General features: G+C 37.4%; 1 protein-coding gene across 4 annotated transcripts in view; it reads left to right on the top strand.

Annotated features, from left to right (window-relative positions):
- SLC4A4 (solute carrier family 4 member 4) overlaps positions 1-22,900 on the top strand; it is a 355,406-nt gene that overhangs the window by 277,909 nt on the left and 54,597 nt on the right. For all 4 annotated transcript variants that reach the window (XM_047719486.1, XM_047719487.1, XM_047719484.1 and 1 more), the window contains exon 15: positions 4,160-4,230. In XM_047719486.1, coding sequence (XP_047575442.1) covers positions 4,160-4,230 — 71 coding nt within the window. The remainder of the gene's footprint in view (positions 1-4,159; positions 4,231-22,900) is intronic.

Genomic DNA, 22,900 nt, shown 5'->3' on the forward strand with positions numbered 1-22,900 from the left:
TTTAATATTTTATTTATTTATTTGACAGACAGAGATCACAAATAGGCAGAGAGGCAGGCAGAGAGAGAAGAAGGGAAGCAGGCTCCCTGGCAAGCAGAGAGCCCGATGCGGGGCTCGATCCCAGGACCCTGGGATCATGACCCGAGCCGAAGGCAGAGGCTTTAACCCACTGAGCCACCCAGGCGCCCCAACCCGCTAACAATTTTGCCTACATTGTCTTATTTCATCCTGTGCAGTAACCTTATGAAGCAGATTGTTATAAATCCAATTTCACAAGTGAAAGACCCATGGTCAGTTGCAGTGAGGTGGCGCTGTGCCCCAGTAGGTGCTGGAGACAGACAGAATTCCAGCCCAGTTTTCTTAGCAGTCCTTTCTTTAACTTGTGATGAGGTGGTACATCAAAGCAGACAGATTGGCCTCTATGGCCATTTGTTGTTGTTCCTAGTTGACCTTGGAACTTTTGTATATATTCCTGATGTTACAGTTCCTGCTAATGTGTAAAGTAGAGGAGTCCTGGGGTAGTTTCTGGTACCAGGTACTAGAGGATAAAGAACGACAACCTTAAAGGTGCCATTGGTAGTCCCTGTGCAGGAGGTGTACTTACAATGACATATGGATGTCATCTTTTTTTCCTGCTCATAGCTCCTGTAACCTGTTGTTTCTGTAGATCTCTCATTAAACATAGAAGGAATAAAAAAAACCTAGCTTAAGACAGGAACACTCCCAGGCACATTTTTAAATGTCCATTACAATAGTGTTCAATCCCCTGTTCTAGAAGATCAGCTAGAATTTGATACATAGGAAGGAAGATCAAGAAGTGAAAATCCAAGGAACATAAAATGAGCAACCTGTGAAAACTCCTTGAAACCAAGCATGGGACACAGACTCTCCCAGGGACTATTGGCTAATTCTACATTAGCCAGATTCCTACGGCAAAGACCTTCTTTGCTTCATAAGCCATGGTGCCTAGCAAACAGTGAAGACAGAGTGCAGTGTGTTTATGCTTTTTTATTTGACCTTTTCAGAATCCTAATTAAGGGTATTACAAATTCTATACACGTAGATCATTCTGCACTTGGTTGCCAAAATACTTGGATCCAAATGGTGACCAATGGCTCTCATAGACCAAACTCCCAATTGGAATTGATCATTTCCTCTTAGGTGAGCTTAAAGAAATTTACTTTTAATCTTACTTATGGACTCTACTATATTCTGCCAATATGGATTTATGGAAGTGCTTGTTTATATATTTACTTTGAAGTTCTCTTGAAGCAGCTACATACTAAACTAAGTAGGAAAGGCATATACTTTTTATGGTCCTTTTGATACAGTCTTTGGGATTTTTAGAGCCAGTATGCTTTAATAGCTTGTCTCAGAGGAAAACTGGAAAGATAAAAGGAATTTAGATGAGCAGAATTGATGTGTATCTAGAACTTTAAAGTAGTTACTGAAAGTTCAGATTGGAATCCTATTTTAGTTCACTTGTGGCTTTATTATCTGTCATTCATTTCACAAAAAAGGAGGCTTGGATATCTTTCTCTCTCACTCCTACTCCTTGTTTCTATGCAGAGAAGTATGTTGCAAAAAGACCTTCACTCTCTTGTGATAGGAACCTCATAAAATTGCATTAAAGAATCTTGAATCTTGCTCAGGAAGAACAGCTTCCCAGACCCCATCTAAATAGTGCCTGTGATTTCATATACGCTGTTTTCTTTCAAAAGCTCAGACCAGAAGACATTTCAGCTCGAAGTTGAGATTCACATCCCCTAACATTGGAGAGTATTATCCCACCTTGAATTCTGTGGCTGTAAAAATCAAATGCTGGGTAGGAAAAGAAAAAATGCCAAACGAGATTTTGGTACCGATTCTATTTCTGGTTGACTCTGCAATCCTGGGCAAGAAACCTGGCACATCTTGCCTCGGAGTCTAGTCAACATAAAGTGGGCATAAAAATATATCTGTTACATGCTTTCAGGTGCTTTTAAGTGAGCAAATGGAATAATGAAATGTACTTTAGGCTTTTTTAAGCAAAATCATAATAAAAATCTAGGTTTTGTTCATGAAAAGCTACTAACATCTTCTAACTTCTGGGAATGTATTCACGTTTGGCTTTATTGTTTGGGCCAAGCATCCTTTAGCCCATTTTGATTCTTTCCATGACCTGCAACGAAATGGAATAAGAAAATAGTTTGTGAGTGCTGTGAAGTGTGTAAACCTGGCGATTCACAGACCTGTGCCCCTGGGGATAACAATATATTATATGTTTATAAAAAATAAAATTAAAAAAAAAAAAAAGAAAATAGTTTGCACATGTGTCTGTTTTACTGAGGAAGTAGGGATGCCCTAGCAGCAGTGAGCTTTAGATGAAGAGTTTAACAATTCCAGAACCTTCAGAGATCAGAATGGATTCCAAAATTGAGAAAAACTAGGGCTCAACTAAATATTTTCTCCCTTTTATTTGTTTTCCTTTTCTCACTTCTTTTGCCTTTATCTGCTCTCCTTTGTTTCAAGTCATTAAATGGTTGGCCCCTATTCTAGCCTTATTTATTGACAGTAAACAAGTATTTTTTCAACTTCATTGAAGTAAAATTGACAAAATTGTTATGTATTTAAAGTGTACAAAATGATGATTTCATATATGTATACATTAGGAAAGGATTGCCACCAACTTAATTAATATATCCATCACCACACATTTTATTCTTTTTTATTTTATGAACACTTAAGGCCTACGCTCAGCAAATTTCAGTACTGTAATACAGTATCGACAGCTGTAGTTACCATGTTATACATTTGATCCTCAGATCTTGTCCTCTTATAACTGAAATTTTGTACCCTTTTACTAACTTTTTCCTATCCATCCCCCCAACTCCCTGGCAACCACCATTTTACTCTATTTCTATGAGTTGTACTTATTTTTTATTTTATTATATTTTCTAGATTCTACCTATAAGTGACACCATATGGTACTTGTCTTTGTCTGGCTTATTTCAGTTAGCGTAATGCCCTCATCCATATTTTTGCAAATGGCAGAATTTTCCTTTTTTCAAGGTTAAATAATAAACAAATATTTTTGAGTTCCTGTTGGTTACATGGCAGACTGGGCAGATTCTGGGGAAAAGCGTGAACAAGACTTGCCCTTTCTGTTCTTTCCTCATGGATCTTATATTTTAAATTTCAACAGTCAAATAAATCTGTTTGTTTCTTCTTAAGAGCTTATGTAGGTAGGACCTAAAACATGCCAAGCTAAAAGGATAGTCGGGGGCTTGGAGGCTGGAGGGGGCAGACAGAAGGGGACCCAATAACAATTAGCAAATTGGATGTTAAATATGACACTCAGAGACAAAAACTTAAGTGTCATTTTACAGTATCTCCACAAATTGCAGCTATACTCTGAGTAACAGATTATTTTATAACATATAAAACTTCATGTAGTAGGAAAAAGCTTTATCTGATAAATCTCGTTTTAATTATGGAACTCCTTTTAAATACTGTTTTAATTTTAGACCCATAGATTTTAAAAAATGAAATATTTCCAAGAGGAGAGTTGATTTAACAAATCAGATTCCTCCAAAAGTAAACTCTTAATAAATCTATAAATCATGCCAAATTATATGAAAATAATTTTTTAAAAATTAGATAAATATTTATTCCCATTATATTTATATGATTTATTATGTATTTGAAAGATTTTTTGTTGTACCACATTTTGCAAAGATACACTTTCTCATATGCAATCCAAAGTTCCAAAAATCCCAAATTAGTTAATTAGTGAAATGCCACTTTGTGAGATTTGACTACATGAAGCCAGTGATCAAATTACTCACTTACTAATATCCTTTTATTTCACTAGGCAAAATATATTGAGTGCCTTTTAGTAATGGTGAAGTGTTTTCCTTTTTCTGTTTTTGAAACCTGAAACAAATTGCAATGCCATTTTCTGAAATATTTGTCATTGTTTCTTATCAAATTAAAATACAAGAGATGTGTCCATATCTTTGGTAATTTTTATTTAGGTGAAAGGTAACTACAGTTACAATAAAGAAAAATTCATTGGGCTTTATTTTATTGTTGAAGACATCTTAATGCCTAGCTTAGTTTGCAAAATTAAGGTCATTTTTATTTTGTTTTTATGGTAAAAATTGTCTTTTTCTTACAGTTAATATCTCAATATCTAATGACACTACATTGGCCCCAGAGGATTTGCCAACTGTTTCTTCTTCTGACATGGTAAGTGTCTTAATATTTCAAGTCATTTGCATATTGTATACTCTAATTATAATATTCATAACATGATGTCTCCTGCCCTTTCCACAATCTGAGCTTGAATACAACTTCACAAATCAGTGATTGTGGAAGGACAGAAAGAAACACTATTCTTGCTTTAGTCAGCTTTTTTTTTTTTTTTTCCGTTTTAACTCAAGTGAACATTTACCCCTACAACATGCTTTTTAAACCTTCTTAGGAATTTAACTACTATATCCATTCATTGTCACCTTGAGGTATTTTCACAGGGGAAAGTGAGGGCAGTCGCAACATGAGAGCATGGTATCCTCTCTGTTTCTAGTACGATTAAGAATTCTTCTGACTACCAAATGGTGTTGTGTTCTCCTCACTAAGGATATTTCCCCTGTCACTTAGAAAGGACTGTGCTTCTGTCACATGATATCCTTTCCCATGGCTTGTAACCAAGGACCTTTAAAAGACTGGAACCAAGCTTTAAAAATGAGCTGTTTTGCATGGAAGGTCACACACTGGAGGGAGACTTTTGTGTTGGAGAACAAGGGAGAAGTGCTATTTCAGGCTTCTAATTGTGTTGCTTCTACACTGGATATGGAGTCTTACCAAAGAATATCAATCTCTCCGTTATAAAGATAGAAACCATAATACCTTGTATTGAGAGAGCGCCCATCTCTCAGGAGACCAGAACACTTCTGGGGGCATTATGTAATGAGTGCCCACAACACCCTTTCAAAGATGATGTTTTGTATCTTTCCTGGACAACTCTCACTTGACCCTATTTCTCTCTTGTTTTCATGTTTTGTGGCTCTCTTGACTTCTTTCCTTACTGTTAAAGTTCTCCCTGATTTTCTCCAAACTGTGCCTCTTTTTTTTCAGTCTTTGAGTCAGCCAGCCAAGTGCCTAAAAGAACTTGATTAAAATACAGAGGAAAATAGTTCCTTCCAGACTTGAAATAATTTAACTTAAAGTCTAGTTAAAAATTTAAAATATATATAATTAAAACCATAAGTTAATTTGCAATTAAAAATCAATAAAACACTTCCACTGACTTAAAAAGGGATTATTTCTAACTTAATTCCTTTTGTAACTAATCAAGGAAAGCTTTAAAATTAATGAATTTTTAAGACCTGTCTTTGGGCAAATTCTGGTGTGACTCTAGCAATTTGTATATAGTTATAAGATGTCAGTATAAAATTTATGGAAAACAAATGGAAATTGTGATTGACTTCTAGTATGACTATGCTAGAAGACATAAAGGAACAATAATGGTTACAATTTAGCTACCATTTACAGGGCATCTACTAGAGACCAGGTGTTTTACACATATTATGATCATTAACACAAACTGCCATGTATAATTATGTCCACTTTATAGATGAGAGAAACTAAAGCTTTAGAAGGTAAATAACCTTTCTTGCTCTCAGTCACATAGCCGTAAATTATTAAAACAAAGATTTGAACAGAAGCCCGAGTGGTTCTAAGACCAGTGATATTTCTAGCACACTGTGATGCTTCAGTGTTTGCAGATGGAAATGTTTACAATTTCAGTTCTTACGCATGTTCTGTACTCCAGGACAATAGTCCCCTCGTGTGTATCAGTCACACACCTTAATTAAAATGTTAAGTTGCTATGTTTGGCACCTCTAGAGAAGAAAGTAGGAAAAATGTGTGTGTGCATATGTATGTGTGTAATTCTGAAGAACAACTTCTATTCTGTCCGTCATTTCTCCTTTTCTATCCATAATAATGCCTTTAGGTATGCTTTGCTTGGATACACACACACATAAACACAAACACACAATTTATATATATATGTGATCCAGAAATGAGTTTTAAAGAGGTAATATGATTTATGATCACCAGTAATAACTGCCATTTGTTGAGCACCTACTAAGGGCCAGGCTCGTCACATTGTCTAAAATCCTAAGAATAACTTTTGAGTTATTATGTTACCTGTATTTAAAATTTTTTTAAAAAAATTCAATTTAGTTAAATATAGTATATTATCAGTTACAAGGGTAGAATTTAGTGATTCATCAGTCTTACATAACACCCAGTGCTCATTCCATCATGTACTCTCCTTACTCTCCATCACCCAATTCCCCCATTCCCCCACCCTCTCCCCTCCAGCAACCCTCAGTTTGTTTTCCATAATTAAGAGTCTCTTATGGTTTGTTTCCTTCTCAATTTTTATCTGATTTTATTTTTCCTTCTCTTCCCCTATGTCCATCTATTTTGTGATGTTACCTGTGTCCTATGAATGGAATTGAAGCTTAGAAAGGTTAACTGTTCTTCCAAAAGCTGTATCATCAGTATCTGTAAAATCATGATTTGAACTCAGGTCTTTCTGACTCCAAAATCTGCCTCTTTCCATTATTTGGGGAAGCAGAGTAGTGTTTCATGTAGAAGGACTTACAGATACTGAGTTCTCATGCCCGGTTTCAAACTTAGGGATCCACTACTTAACAGGTTTTGGTAGCTGCCCAGTTTCCCATTTGTGAAGTGGCGATGAGAATAGTACTTTATCTCACTGGCTCTGCAGAAGTCTGGGACTTAGCATGGTGACTGGCACATACTTATTTCTCAAGCAAGTTAGATACTATAATTATTCTGCTTGGGTATTTTTATCATTCCATTAGTCCATGTTGCCACCGTAAGTCAGGTCTGTGGAGAAAATAAATTGGATGTCTCTGTTCTGACAGGCAACTGGGTGCTCTCTGTGTTCGACCATGCTAGCTCTGCTACCCTCAGTCTTTCCTGGGACGCAGAGTCATCAAGGATTTAATTTCTTTCTTTTATTCAGCCATAATTAGATTATGAAAGAAAGTGCTGGAAAAGTGACATGCAGCCCTGGGGCACCAGCAAGCCTCTGTCTCACAAGGCTCTGAGAACATCCTGTCAGATGAAGGAAGGCTTTTTCTCTTCAGCTTCATTAACACGAAGACAACTTTTCTTCTTCATAGTAGCAGTGTGTTTTCAGGAAAAATAGGCACTAGAGCATTTAGACTGCCTGGAACTCTAGAATAACCATCCCTCAAGATAAAAAAGACAGGTTTTCCATTATTTCCATTCATTGTTGGATTCATTGTGTTTTTAATGCTTCTCACCTTCGTCAGTTTTCCTGTAGACTTATAGGTAGGCATACCTTTTCAGCCTGCAAACAACATTCTTTGAAAGGTCCTTCTAAAACTTTGAGACCAGCCACAGCTTTTCCACACTATATGGATACAGTGAGTCTTAGGATCTGCTGGCTTCAACTTAGCAGCTCTCAGAGGGAGAGACCAGATTTCACAACATCAAAGCTTTTCTAAGGAAGTGATTAAATAGATTAGTTGCCTTTTGTTTTTCATATTAGATTCTTTTTTAAAAAAAATATTAAATTTGAGATGCACTTTAAAACACACAGTTCTTACATGGTCATTGTGATGAGTTTTGACATTTTATAGACTCATGTAATCATCACCCAGAACAGGGCATGTATAGAACATTGCCATTCTCCCAGGAAATCCGATGGGGAATGCTCTTTGTCTTATGTTATGCCTCAGCTTCTGAGCCATGGGAGATCTTTCTTTGCCCAGCTACTCTGTCCCAGCCTTCAGAGGGCAGATGCCTTATAAAGGAGTGCCTGAATGCCTCAGACGGGTTTTCCTCCACTCTCCTGCCCTGCTTCCCATCTTAGCAAAGTGACTTTCTTACATTTGGTAGGGGCTCTGTATCTAAGGGGGGATTTCTCTCAGCTTTCCTGTCAAACCTCCCACCTTTTGTATACGACCTGTGCACTTGGCAAGACCGTGAGAAAGTTTGGTGGATGGATGCAGGCTGAGTCTAAATGCCTAGGGCTCCTTGGACATCTGATCTGTCACCCCAGTCTACGTGCAGCCATTAAAAACTCATTGAAGATTTGACTTATTTGTCCATACCTCCATCTGCAGAGGCTTTATCTTCCATGTGCTGCTCTGGCATGCACAAGGCAGCCATGGAGTTCTTCTCTCCCATGAAGGTCTTGTAACTTTTTTTTTTTTAAAAGATTTTATTTATTTATTTGACAGAGAGAAATCACAAGTAGGCAGAGAGGCAGGCAGAGAGAGAGGAGGAAGCAGGCTCCCTGCTGAGCAGAAAGCCCGATGTGGGGCTCGAACCCAGGACCTGGGATCATGACCTGAGCCGAAGGCAGCGGCTTAACCCACTGAGCCACCCAGGCGCCCCGGTCTTGTAACTTTTTAAGAGTTTATTTAAGTTTCTCTATATCCTTATCCCTCTGGTAGATTTTTAGAAACTATGATTTTATACCTTATCCAACTTGTTGGAGAGGTTAGAAGTGGCCTTTTTTTTTTTAAGTTTTTATTTAAACTCCAGTTAATTAACATGCAGTGTAATATTAGTTCCAGGTGTATAGTATAGTGATTCAACACTTCCATGCAATGCCCGGTACTCATCACAACAAGTGAGCTCCTTAATCCCTATCTTCCTCCCTTCTGGTGACCATCAGTTTGTTCTCTATAGTTAAGAGTTAATTCCTTGCTTTCCCTTTCCCTTTTTTTTACCCCCTTTGCTCATTTGTTTTGTTTCTTAAATTCCACATATGAGTGAAATTGTATGGTATTTGTCTTTCTCTGACTGTTAAAATTTCACTTAGTATAACACTCTCTAGCTCCATCCATGTTGTCGTAAGTGCAACATTTTTTTTAATTAAACAATTTTTTTATTAACATATAATGTATTATTAGCCTCAGGGGTACAGGTCTGTGAATTGCCAGGTTTACACACTTCACAGCACTCACCATAGCACATACCTTCCCCAGTGTCCATAACCCCACCACCCCATCCCTTCTCCCCCCCACCCCCCAGCAAACCTCAGTTTGTTTGGTGAGATTATGTAAGTGCAATATTTTATTCATTTTGATGGCTGAGTGCTATTCCACAGTGTGCGCGCACACACACACACACATTTATATATAGCACAGCTTCCTTGTCCATTCATCAGTCAGTGGATACTTGTTTCCATAATTTAGCTATTGTAGATAATGCTGCTATAAATATTGGGGTGCATGTATCCCTTTGAATTAGTATTTTTGTATTCTTCAGGTAAATACCTAATTGTATATTGCTGAATTGTAGGATAGTTCTATTTTTAACTTTTTTGAGGAACCGCCATACTGTTTTTTAGAGTGGCTGTACCATCTTGCATTCCTACAGTGTAGGAGGGGTCCCCCTTTCTCCACATCCTCACCAGCATTTGTTGTTTCCTGAGCTGTGAATTTTAGCCATTCTGACAGGTCTGAGATGATATCTCATTGTAGTTTTGATTCATATTTCCCCAGTGGTGAGGGATATTGAGCATCTTTTCGTGGTGTCTGTTAGCCATCTGTATGTCTTCTTTGGAAAAATGTATATTCATGTCTTCTGCCTCTTTTTTATTGGATTGTCTTTTGGGTGTTGAGTTTGGTAAGTTCTTTATAGATTTTGAATACTAACCCTTTATCAGGTGTGTCATTTGCAAGTATCTTCTCCCATTCGGTAGGCTACCTTTTAGTTTTGTTGTTTCCTTCACTCTACAGAAACTTTTTATCTTGATGAGGTCCCAGAAGTTTATTTTTGCTTTTGTTTCGCCCACCTCAGGAGACATATGTAGAAAGCAGTGGCTGTGGATGATGTCAAAGAGGTTACAACCTGTGTTCTCTTCTAGGATTTTGATGGTTTTCTCTTACACTGGGGTCTTTAATCCATTTTGAATTGATTTTGGTGTATGTTATGAGAAAGTGGTCTATTTTCATTCTACATTCTATGTTTTAATCAAAGTAGAGTCACCAGTTAGTTTTGATATTTCACAACAACACATACAGCTAGAGAAAACTGCAGCTCAAATGTATCCTTTAGTTCATAAAGTAAGATTGCAGATTACTGTAAATCTGGCCTACTTACTGCAGGGAAAAACCCCTGGAGTACATTAACCACTTAACCTTGAGACTTTTATTTGTAGCATTACCTTCATTTGTATATATTTTAAAAGGCTCATACTTTACCAGTTGAGCAGTATACCTAAGGAGAGCAATAGGGGATCTTTCATTTTAATTTATTTTATTATTTTATTTCTTTGCTTATTATGTTGTACAGTGAAGCATATCATGTCTACATGGAAATGCTGTTAATCATAGAACTAAGAACTATTATAGTTTCATAAATTCTGCTTGGCAGTCAGACATGGAAGCAAAAGGGCTTTGATTTGATGTACCTTCAGGGTGATTTTAGGAGTTAACAGTCATTTTCATAGGAAATAGAATGTCTTATTAATCTTCTTGTGTATAACATCTTTGTGATTTTCTCTCACTGAGAAAGTTAAGTGCCATTCTGTCCTTAAATCCCCTTGAATATCACATGTTCCTACTTTTAAAAACATTATGGGAAGTTTAAAACATGCAATCAAGTACAGAGAATAGTACAGCGAACCCCCACATACACATCACTTAGCTTCAATGAACATTTTGCTCATCCTCTCTCACATATGTATCTCCCACTTTTGTCATTGGGAGGATGCTATAGAATTTTAAATTTTAAAATTCATCCTTCAGTATACCTTGGATTTTTAAGATTTACAAACAAATCCATTCAGTGTTAACAGAATAATTCTCTAGAAAATGAGATCCAGAAAAACAGGTTGATACTTCTTTTTCATGAGATTGACCACAATTATGATCCTCAGCAACTTGGTCCCATTTCTCTTATAACTTTTTTTTTTTTTTTTAAACTATGCATTTGCACAGTCAGTCTGTTTTGGCTCTCCTGGTCCACTCACTGTTAGTTTCTCCACCTGGTGAACATCCAGTAAATTTTGAAGAAAGGACTTACTGGATAAGTGAATGAAGTATTGTATGTCCCTGAATCAGCATCTTTTCTCCTCTCCTTGTCTAATGCTTTACCTCTTGTTTTATGCCAGTGCAGGAAGAAATATACATCCAGAACTTCTCATTTTTTATTCCCCTTCCACTCAGTTTTGTTACTCTCTGCCATTCTTTTTTAGTTTTGTTCTCTTGCCACTCTTTTTTCTATCCTTTGGAGTATGAGAGTTCTACAAGGACCTGTCTTTCTTTTAAGGCTTAGCTTAACTTTGTTTTCTCTGTGCTAAATGAAACTGATTCGTCCTTTTTCTGATCCACTAATCTCTATACTGTTCATTCAGACACTTTTTTCACTGCCTTGCATTATTAGTTAATATTTAAGTGGACATATTTTATTTCTCCAAGGAAACTTTTAAAAAATTGTTTTCATTTTATTCTTCTTTATTGCTCCCTTAACACTATCTTAGTTCCTTTATCTAATCAGGATCCAGTGCATTTTCTGTTTTCTTTTGGCTACATTTTTCTATTTTCCACATGCTGCTGTTACTCAGAATAGCCTATATCTTATTGAAATAGCCTCACCAGAGTTAGCAAACAAAATAAAACAAAAACCAAGGGTCCCAGTTACATTTGAATTTCAGGTAAATAATGAGTAATTTTTTTTAGTATAAATATGTCTTATATATTGTATAGGTCATATTTATACTAAAATATTATTCACTGTTTATCTGAAATTCAGGTATAACTGAGCATCCTATATTTTATCTGGTAATTTCACTTTATTTTTTTTAAATTTAAATTCAAATTAGTTAACATATGTGTAGTATTGGTTTCAGGAATAGAATTTAATGATTCATCACTTACTGAAACCCCCAGTGCTAATTCCAACAAGTGCCTTCCTTTATGTCCATCACCTGTTTAGCCCACCCCCCCCATCTGCCTCTCCTCCTGCAACCCTCAGTTTGTTCTCTATTTTTAAGAGTCTCTTATAGTCTGTCTCCTGTTTTTATCTTACTTTATTTTTCCTTCCCTTCCCCTGTGTCCATCTGTTTCATTTCTTAAATTCTACACGAGTGAAATTGTGTATTTGTCTTTCTCTGGCAGACTTATTTCTCTTACTGTAATATACTCTAGTTCTATCCATGTTGTTGCAAATGGCAAGATTTCATTCCTTTTGATGGCTGAGTAATATTCCACATTCTCTATATAGCACTTCTTTATCCAGTCATCAGTTGATAGACATTTGGACTTTTTACATAATTTGGCTATTGTTGGAAATGCTGCTGTAAACATTGGGGTACATGTGCCCCTTTGATTCAGCATTTTTGTATCCTCTGGATAAATACCTAGTAGGACAATTGCTGAGCCATAGGGTCGTTCTATTTTTAACTTTTTGAGGAACCTCCATACAGTTTTCCAGAGTGGCCGCAGCAGTTTCTGTTCCGACCAGCAGTGCAAAAGTCCCCTTCCTCTGCATCCTCACCAGCATCTCTTATTTTCTGAGTTGTTAATTTTAGCCATTTTGACAAGTGTAAGGTGGCATCTCATTGTGGTTTTGATTTGTATTTTCCTGATGCTGAGTGATGTTGAGCATCTTTTCATGTGGCTTTTAGTTATCTGTATGTCTTTGGAGAATTGTCTGTCTTCTGCCCATTTTTTAATTGGATTGTTTATTTGGTGTTGAATTATATATGTTCTTTATATACTTTAGATACTAATCCTTTATCAGATATGTCATTGCAAAAATCTTCTCCCATTCTACCCATACCTTTTAGTTTTATTGATTGTTTCCTTCATTGTATAGGAGCTTTTTATCATGATTTTGTGCCAATAGCTCATTTTTGCTTTTGTTTCCCTTGCCTCCAGAAAGGTGTCTAATAAGAAATTGCCAGGTCAGAGAGGTTGCTGTCTGTTTTCTCCTGTAGGATTTTGATGCTTTCCTGTCTTATTTTTAGGCCTTCCATCCATTTTGAATTTATTTTTGTTTATGGTGTAAGAAAGAGGTCCAGTATCATTCTTCCGCATGTTACTGTCCAGTTTTCTCAGCACCATTGGGTGAAGAGATTGTCTTTTTTCCATTGGATATTCTTTCCCGCTTTGTCAAAGATTAGTTAGCCATACAGTTATGGATCCATTTCTGTGTTCTCTATTCTGTTCCATTGATCTGTGTGTCTGCTTTTGTGTCAGTATCATACTGACTTGCTGATTACAGCTTCGTAATACAGCTTGAAGTCTGAGATTGTGATGCCAGCATTTTGCTTTTCATTTTCAATATTACTTTGGCTATTCAGGGTCTTTTCTGGTTCCATACAAATTTTAATATTGTTTGTTCCAGATCTGTGAAAAATCCTGATCTTATTTTTATAGGGATTGCTTTGAATGTGTAGATTGTTTTGGGTAGTATAGACATTCTGTATTTTAGAAAATTTTAACAATATTTGTTCTTCTAATCCATGAGCATGGAGTGTTTTTCCATTTCTTTCTGTCCTCTTCAATCTCTTTCATAAGTGTTCTGTAGTTTTCAGTGTGTAGGTCTTTTACCTCTTTAGTTAGATTTATTTCTAGCTATCTTATTGTGCAATTGTAAATGGGATTGATTCCTTGATTTCTGTCTGTGCTACTTCCTTACTGGTGTGTAGAAATGCAACAGACTTCTGTACCTTGATTTTATATCCTGTAACTTTGCTGAATTTGTGCATTATTTCTAGCAATTTTTGATGGACTCTTTTGGGTTTTCTATGTAGAGAATCAAGTCATTTACAAAGAGTGAATATTTGACTTTTTCCTTGCCAATTTAGCTGTCTTTTATTTCTTTTTGTTGTTCCATTACTAAGGCTAGGACTTCAGTCCTATGTTGAACAGTGGTGAGAGTGGACATCCATGTCATGTTCCTGACCTTAGAGGAAAAGTTCACAGTTTTTCCCTATTGAGGATGATATTAGATGTGGGTATTTTGTATATGGCCTTTATGATAGTGAGATGTGTTCCTTCTATCCCTACTTTCTTGAGGGTTTTTTATTAAGAAAGGATGCTGTACTTTGTCAGATGCTTTTTCTGCATCTTTTGAAAAGATCACATGGTTCTTACCTTTTCTTTTATTAATGTGGTTTATTACATTGTTTGATTTGTGGATATTGGACCACCCCTGCAGCCCAGGAATAAATCCCACTTGATCATGGTGAATAATCCTTTTAATGTACTGTTAGACTCAGTTAGCTAGTATCTTGGTGAGAATTTTTGGATCCATGTTCACCAGGGATATTGGTCTGTAATTCTCCTATTTAGTGGGGTTTTTGTCTGGTTTGGAGTTAAGGTAATGTTGACCTCATAGAGTTTGGAAGTTTCCCTTCCCTTTCCATTTTTGGAACAGTGTCAGAAGAATAGGTATGTATTCTTTAAATGTTTGGTGGAATTCCCCTGGGAAGTCATCCAGCCCTAGACTCTTGTTTGTTGGGAGATTTTTGATTACTGATTCAATTTCTTTGCTGGTTCTGGGTCTGTTCAAACTTTTTATTTCTTCCTGTTTCAGTTTTGGTAGTTTATATGTTTCTAGGAATTATCCATTTCTTCCAGATTGCCTAATTTGTTGGCATATAATTTTTCATAATATTCTCTTACAATTGTTTGTATTTCTGCAGGGTTAGTTGTGATCTCCACTCTTTCATTCATGATTTTATTAATTTGGGTCCTTTCTCTTTTCTTTTTGATAAGTCTGGCTAGGGGTTTACCAATTAATTTTTCAAAGGATCAGCTCCAAGTTTTGTTGATCTACTTTTAAAAACATTCTATATAATTTATTTCTGCTCTGATCGTAATTATTTCCCTTCTGCTGGTTTTAGTCTTTATTTGCTGTTCTTCTTCCAGATCCTTTAGGTGTAGGGTTAGATTGTATACTTGAGATTTTCTTCTTGAGGAAGGCCTGCATTGCTATATACTTCTCTCTTATGACTGCCTTTGCTGCATCCCAAAGATTTTGGACTGTCATGTTTTCATTTTTATTTGCTTCCATGTATTTTTTTTATTTTTTCTTTAATTTCCTAGTTAACCCATTCATTCTTTAGTAGGAGGATGTTCTTTAACCTCCATATATTGGTGGTTTTTCCAAATTATTTCTTGTGGTTGACTTTAACTTTCAAAGCATTGTGGTCTGATAATATGCATGGTATGATCACAGTCTTTTTCTACTTATTGAGGCTTGATTTGTGACCCAGTATGGGATCTTTTCTGGGGATTATTCTGTGTGCACTTGAAAAGAATGTATATTTTCCTGCTCTAGGATGAAATGCTCTGAATATGTTTGTTAAGTCCATCTGGTTCAGTGTGTCATTCATAGCCTTGTTTCCTTGTTGATCTGCTTTGATGGCCTGTCCACTGCTGTGAATGGGGTGTTAAAGTCCCCTACTATTATTGTATTATTATCAATGTGTTTCTTTAAGTTTGTTATTAGTCGATTTATGTATGTGGCTGTTCCCAAGTTGGGGGCATAAATATTCACAAGTTTTAGATCTTCTTGTTGGATAGATCTCTTTATTATGATGTTGTACCCTTCTTCATCTCTTATTACATCTCTTATTAAATCCGTCTTTGGTTTAAAATACTAGTTTGTCTGATATAAGTATGGCTACTCCAGCTTTCTCTTTTGATGTCTATTAGCATGACAGAGGGTTCTCCACTGCCTCACTTTCAATCTGGAGGTGACTTCATGAGGTCTGAAGTGACTCTCTTGTTGGCGTTGTATCAGTGGGTCTTGTTTTTTATCCACTCTGATACCCTCTATCTTTTGATTGGTCCATTACTTTCAGAGTAATTATTGGTGGATATGAGTTTAGTGCCATTGTATTACCTGTAAAGTTGCTGTTCCTATACATTGTCTCTGTTCTTTTCTAGTCTTTGTTTCTTTTGGTCTCTCTTTGCCACTCAAAGGGTCCCCTTTAATATTTCTTGCAGAGCTGATTTAGTTTTTCAAACTCCTTTAATTTTTACTTGTCTGGGAAACTCTTTATTTCTCCTATTCTGAATGACAGACTTGCTGGATAAAGTATTTGTGGCTGCATATTTCTCCCATTTAGTGGTTGAATACATCATGTCACTCCTTTCTGGTCTGCTAAGTCACTGTGGACAGGTCTGCTGCCAGTCTTATGTGTCTACCCTTGCAGGTTAAAGACCTTTTTCCTGTAGGTGCTTTCTGAATTCTCTCTTTATCTTGGTATTTTGCAGGTTTCACTGTGACATGTTGTCATGTTGACATGTTTTTGTTGATTTTGAGGGGAGTTCTCTGTGCCTCTTGGGCTTGATCTGGGACACCTACAATACATATACTATTGTGCTTTGTGGAATTGCTGAATCCCCTAAGTCTATATTCAAGATCTATTGGTTTTCTTTCCCTCTTTTCAGACTCATTAATTTCCATAAATTTATCTTCTGTATCACCTATTTGATCCTCTACTTCTTTGTCCTCATTGTGATTACATCCAGTTGGTTTTGCTTCTCAGTTATAGCATTTTTTCCCCCCGCATGACTAGTTTTTAGATCTTTTATATCTGCAGCCAGGGTTCCTCTGGTGTCTTCTATGCTTCTTTCAAGCCCAGCTAGTATTCCTATGACTGTTGACTTAAATTCTTGTTCAGATATACTGCTTATATCTGTTTTAAACAAATCCTGGCTGTGATTTCCTCTTGATCTGTCTTTTAGGGAGAATTCCTCCATCTTGTTATTATGGCTAGGTTTCTGTCTTTTGCGTATTATGAAAGCTTGTTATGTTTCCTGCTCTTGAGAGTAATACTATATTAAGAAGGGGTTATATACTGTCCAGGGCCTGGCTCCTCAGGAAGTATTTCTGGTATATGCTGTGCATACCCTACTGTTGTGTTTTGACTGCTCTTTCCCACAGGGCAGTCCCCTACAGAGTTCCTCCTTGCTTGCATTGAGAATTGTTTGGACCTTTAACTAGGTGTGCTTTGATTTGCTTGTTAAGATAAGACTGATTTTTTAAAAAAGTCCAGATCTAAGAAAAGAGAACAGGAAAGGGAACAAAAAAAGCAAAAGGACGAACAAAAAAACTAATCTGATACCAAAGAAAAAAGAAAAAAAAAAAAAAAGAAAAAAATTAAAAGAAATCCTGGTCCTATTTTCACCAGAACTGCAGCTGATGCTTTAGAACACTCTATGATGGGTAGACTTGGTACATGCAGGGAGCCTGTGTTGGTCCTCTGGGAGAGAGGTGCACTGTGCAGGCTTACAGTCAGACCTGCCCTGGTAAAGATGCCCCTGCTGGGCACAGAAGGTGCAGAGTTTGGCATAAGAAACTCCAGCCTCCACTGGAGCTGCTGTGTTTCTCTCTGAAGTCTAACTGTGCTAATGAGGGGTGGGGGTTGGAGGATGGCATCATTCCACCCTCTCATCCCTGGGGAGGGGAACCTGTGGCTGCTGCTGTTCAGGAGACCCTCACAGGAAAGGGAATAGTCTCCCCTCCTGTGTCCTAGACTTTTATCAGACCCCTGCCCTCAACCTGTCCATTCCCAGGCTGTTGGCATGGGTGGCACCACAGTTCTCCTGTGTTTTATCTCTGGCCAGTGGCTGGGATTCAAAACTCCAAATCTTAAAGGGCTCAACAAGCCATGGACCCACTTGTCTGCTCCAGAGGAAAGCCTTACAATGCTGCACCTGACACTGTTCTGTTCCAGAAAAGCAGTCCCATGATGCTCAAACACGGTGCTTAGGTATATTGTGATGATAAGTGAAAAGCTGGGACCAGGTTATCTGCCCTCCATGTGTGCCTTTGTACCCTGCTGTTGAATGAGTCCTCAAAGGCTCCCAGCAGGCCTTTTGTCCTTGGAGAGGCAATATACCCTCTTCCAAATGTATTCTAGGAAGGGGTGTGATCAGGACGCCTGGGTGGCTCAGTTGCTTATTAAGAGGCGGCTTTCAGCTCAGGTCATGATCCCAGAGTCCTGGGATCGAGTCCTGCAGCAGGCTCTCTACTCAGTGGGGTATCAGCTTCTCCCTTTGCCCCTTCCTTCTGCTTGTGCTCTCTCTCAAATAAATAAATGTTAAAAAAAGGGGGGGGCACGATCTCACCCAGGGCAACCGAGGGGATCCTCTCACCACAGCATGTTGTACAAACCCTGCGCACTGATCTTCCTCCTGCTCTCTCCCTCTCTCCCTGACTTCAGTCCATGAAAATCACTCCCTACCTTTCGCGGCACCATAGCTTTTCTCTCTCCCAGTTCACGGCTCTGAACCACGCATCTGCCACATTCTCTCCCTCCAGTCATGCAGATTGTTTTCTTCGTCCTCAGATCGATTTTCTAGTTGTTCAAAATGATTTGATGTTGCTCTAGCTGTGTTCGAGGGACCAGGCAAGCTTAGGGTCCCTGACTACTCTGCCATCTTAACTCCTCCCTTATGCCTTTATGTGGCAACTTTCCGTTTAAAGTTTGTTTTACTTCAGATTTGTTCTCCAGATAAAAAGGGTAGATAAACTGGTAGATATCTCCCTTGACTATGTCAGCCAGTCAGATCTTGATGAATGCTTTCAGTTAACTAAAATTTCTTTGGGAGCCTGACGTATCCTAAGTTAAGCCCCGCCTCTGTCTTGGTCAGTTCTTTCTAATTTTTTAGTGACACACAGTCCCTTTGGTGTGCCGGGTCTATACTTCGGTCACTTCTAGCCTTTCCCCATCCCTGGTGCAGAGTTCCCAAAGCCCTAGTCAGTCTCTCTCATCACTTAGTCTTTTACCTTCCTTTCCCTGTCCTTGTTTTCTCCCAGCATGCCCTCCTTCCTACCATCCCCATCATCGGGTTCTTTCTCACCCACCACAAACACTACAGAAGTCTTCATCAGCCCTGCAGAACTTCCCTTGATCTTGTAGTGCTCACATGCACTGGCCTATCCTTTTGCTACTGTATTTCCTGAAAAAGTAGTTTGGGATAGCCTTTTCCATTTTTCTTCCTCGTATTTCTCAAGTCAGTTCTTTCCTTTGAATCTCCCTCCAGTGTTCAGTATTAGGAGTGTTCAGTATTAGGAGTATTCAGTATTAGGAGTATTCAGTATTAGGAGTATTCAGTATTAGGAGTATTCAGTATTAGGAGTATTCAGTATTAGGAGTATTCAGTATTAGGAGTATTCAGTATTAGGAGTTAGTTTTGAACATGTTAATTTTTTTAAAGATTTTATTTATTTATTGACAGAGATCATGAGTAGGCAGAGAGGCAGGCGGGTGGGGGTGGGGGAAGCAGGCTCCCCGCTGATCAGAGACCTGATGTGGGGCTTGATCCCAGGACCCTGGGATCATGACCTGAGCCGAAGGCAGAGGCTTTAACCCACTGAGCCACCCAGGTGCCCCGAACATGTTAAATTTAAGAGAAAAAAAGAAACAGCGGATTTTGCTGTCTTTATTCTTCATCATCTTTGCAACACTAGACCCTTTCTGCTCTCCTCCACATATGACCTTTTCCTCCCTTGATTTTCAGTATTCTCACATACCTTTCCTTTTACCCATCACTCTCATGGCATATTCATAATCTTTTGTGGTATCTTCATTTTGTTGTGGATACCTTAGATGTCTTACACTCTTTTTCTTCCCCTAAGTTGACATCTTCACATCTGAAATGCATTAGACATCTCTCTGTGCAGTAATGGAAAGTTCTAAGCATCCTAAGAAATAGAGATAAATGTGCTCTGAGAGTTCTGACAGGAGGGACTTCTGAGATTATGTTCCCTTTTGTTTTGTTCTTAAATTTTTGGTGTAAGTAGTAAGTTATGATGTATAGAATTCTGCATAGAGAATAAAGGTCAAATCCACAGAGGAGTAAGGATCACCTATAAGGAATAAAGGATAGAAGCTATGAGATAAAAGGCTCCCAAATTAAGCCCAGGGGAGATACTAGTGGCTTGAATAAGGGTGACAGCAGTGGTTATGGGTGAGATGTAGTCCATGTGGGGATGTGATTTTTTTTTTAATTTTAAGTAAACTCTACACCCAGCTGGATCTCGAACCTACAACCCCAAGATCAAGAGTCACATGTTCTACCAACTGAGCCAGCCTGGTACCCCTAATTTTGGATGTGATTTGAGATCATTTTTGCCATAACGTGACATGTGAGAAAGAGAGGAATTAACAATGACTTCAAGGTTTTCTGTTTTTAGACTCTAGAAGGATGAAGTTGCTATTAACAGAGATGGGCAAGATCCTAGGGGAACAAGAAGGATTAGAAGTTACTTTTGGACATGTTAACTTTAAAATGCCCACAACAATTCAAACAGGGATGGAGTTTACCAAGAAGTAGTTACCAAACAATTTTTCTCTTATTTGGAGAACATTTGCTGATGTGTTAACAAATCATCATTAGTCTTGTGATCGTGAATTGGCTCTTCAAGTCCATGAAAACTGGTGTGGTTGACATACAAAAAGAAAGCCATGCTATAAGGATGGAATGATCCCACGGGTGCCAGCACTGGAGCAGTGCTCCTGAAGCTTCTTCTGTCGCTGCTTCCTTTGAGGTCCTAATGAAATCTGTGATTGCTTTTCCTCGATACACACTCATACACAGTGTCTTACGTGATATTTCAGAGGACTCAGGGATTTCTTTCTTCAGGTTACTTAGCATCCATGCTAGATATGTCCAGCCCAGGATGCCTCTTTTAGGAGGCAGTGTTACGTGGTGTACACCTTCTGCCATGATGTCCTGAGACATAACCAGAGTGGTTTGCATGTGAAGAGTACTATTCTGTACCGTGACCATAGTGACCTTCATGGGCCTCTTTTTCAGCCATGTGAGAAGTCCTACTGGCACTTACGCAGGGAAGTGAAATTACTTTTTTTTTTTTGTTTTCCAATTAAATAGTGGTAGAGCTGAGCTTGAAGCTCATGATAGTATTTTCCCAGTCTGCTTTTTTGATATATGTTCAGTATTTATGTCAGGTAAATTCTTTGGGAGTTGTATGAACCTGGGGAAGAATTATTTACATCTTTTTGTTTTTTCTATGACTTACCACAATTTGAAAATACAAATGATCAAAACCACAACTGTTTACAGTGAATCAACCAGTATCAAAAACACTATCCATGAAATGATAATGTAAAGTATGAAAAGCTGTCAAACAAAATGTGTAATGTACTAGCATGAATGAAGCATGAAATTTTTATTTAAAAGGATAATAGAAAGTAATATAGGAGTCTTAGATAAGAAATTAAATCAAGGAAGATAAACTTTTACTGTAAAGGACCAGAGAGTATATATTTTAGGATTTATGAGTCAGATATCTGGTTGTTGTTGAAATTACTCAACACTGCATTATAACACAAATACAGTGATGAACATTATGTAAAGAAATGAGCATGATTGTGTTTCAAAAAACCTTATTTATGAAAATAGGACATGGGCTGAGTTTGGCCTGTGGAATATCTTTTGATCAGTCTTGGGTTAAACTACTCATGGCAATTTGAGACAACTTATAAGTGATAGATATAGATAATATTTATTTATTTTTTAAGATTTTATTTATTTATTTGAGAGAGGGAGAAAGAGAGTACACATGGTGGGTGAGGAGGAACAGAGGGAGAGGGGGAAGCAGACCCCCTGCTGAGCAGGAGCCCGATGAGGGGCTCGATCCCTGGACTCCGGGATAGTGACCTGAGCTGAAGGCAGATGCTTAACTGACTGAGCCACCCAGGTGCCCCAGATATAGATAACTTTTAATAAGACAGCATTGTTTTTAAAGCAGTCTTCCCTACAGACTAAGCTAGGATTCCTGAGAGACAACTCAGCAATGTGCTTTGAGGTAGATTAGGGGTATTAAGATAGAGAAGCTCAATGCCTCTTAACTATATATCACAGAATAGCTCAGTTTTAAATATTAGGATTTCAGGTAAATTTTACATGAAGAAGCATTTCACTGATAATTAAAATTTGAAAACTATTGGGTTATAGCAAGTGGTAACTAAAATCTGTACAGTTTCTTTTTTATGTTCCCTTTACATAGGCAAAGTGAAATGGATCTTTGAAGTAAAAATATCATTTGTACCCAAAAGTTTCTGTTTCGTAGATAACAAAATGAGATATATTGGGGTAGAAGTTTTATAAATAGTATCTGTGACAATTAAATTATTAGCCATTTGTCTAAAATTTTACTTTTCAGATTTACATATATACACCATTAATAGATGAGCCATGCTTTGTCTTAATGTTTAGTTTGTTTGTGATATCAGTGCTTCCTCAAGTCCAATGGAGATAATCTTCATTGATATTAGCTTTATGGAATAAGAACACTGAAATAACACAAAAATATAGACACCTCTTCAGTGATATTCAAATAGAATTATTTATACACTAGTGGTAAACTTTTATGGGAGTGGGAAATTTCACATATATATATCCTGAGAGATCTATGCAAACTACCCTGAAGTTTTTGTATTAAAGTCCTTAGGTGTTTTGGAAGCTAAATTGTCTGCATGATGATACATAGAATCATTTGGGGCTTACGAAATAGTGATACTGGCATTTTAGGTTGATATAAATGAGAAAACGTATCTCTCATTTTTATGTACATGTGTATTGTTTTTCGCCTCATCCTGAATCTCTGTAAGAAAATCAATAAAAATTGCCTGTTGGGATTGTCTTAACACAGATTACTTTTTTGGATTATAAAGAAGGAGTCTGCTGATATTAAAGTCATTGTCATTGATATTAAAGTGATATTATGGTAAATTTTTGCTGATTTGAAAACAAAGAAATCTGTTACCTATTATGACCTCTAAACTTTAAATGTGTTCTGCTAAAAACATCCATATGCAGAAATCTGAAAAACAAGATGAGACATG

The sequence above is a fragment of the Lutra lutra genome, chromosome 2, assembly GCF_902655055.1.
Source record: "Lutra lutra chromosome 2, mLutLut1.2, whole genome shotgun sequence".
In the NCBI taxonomy this organism is placed as follows: Eukaryota; Metazoa; Chordata; class Mammalia; order Carnivora; family Mustelidae; genus Lutra; species Lutra lutra.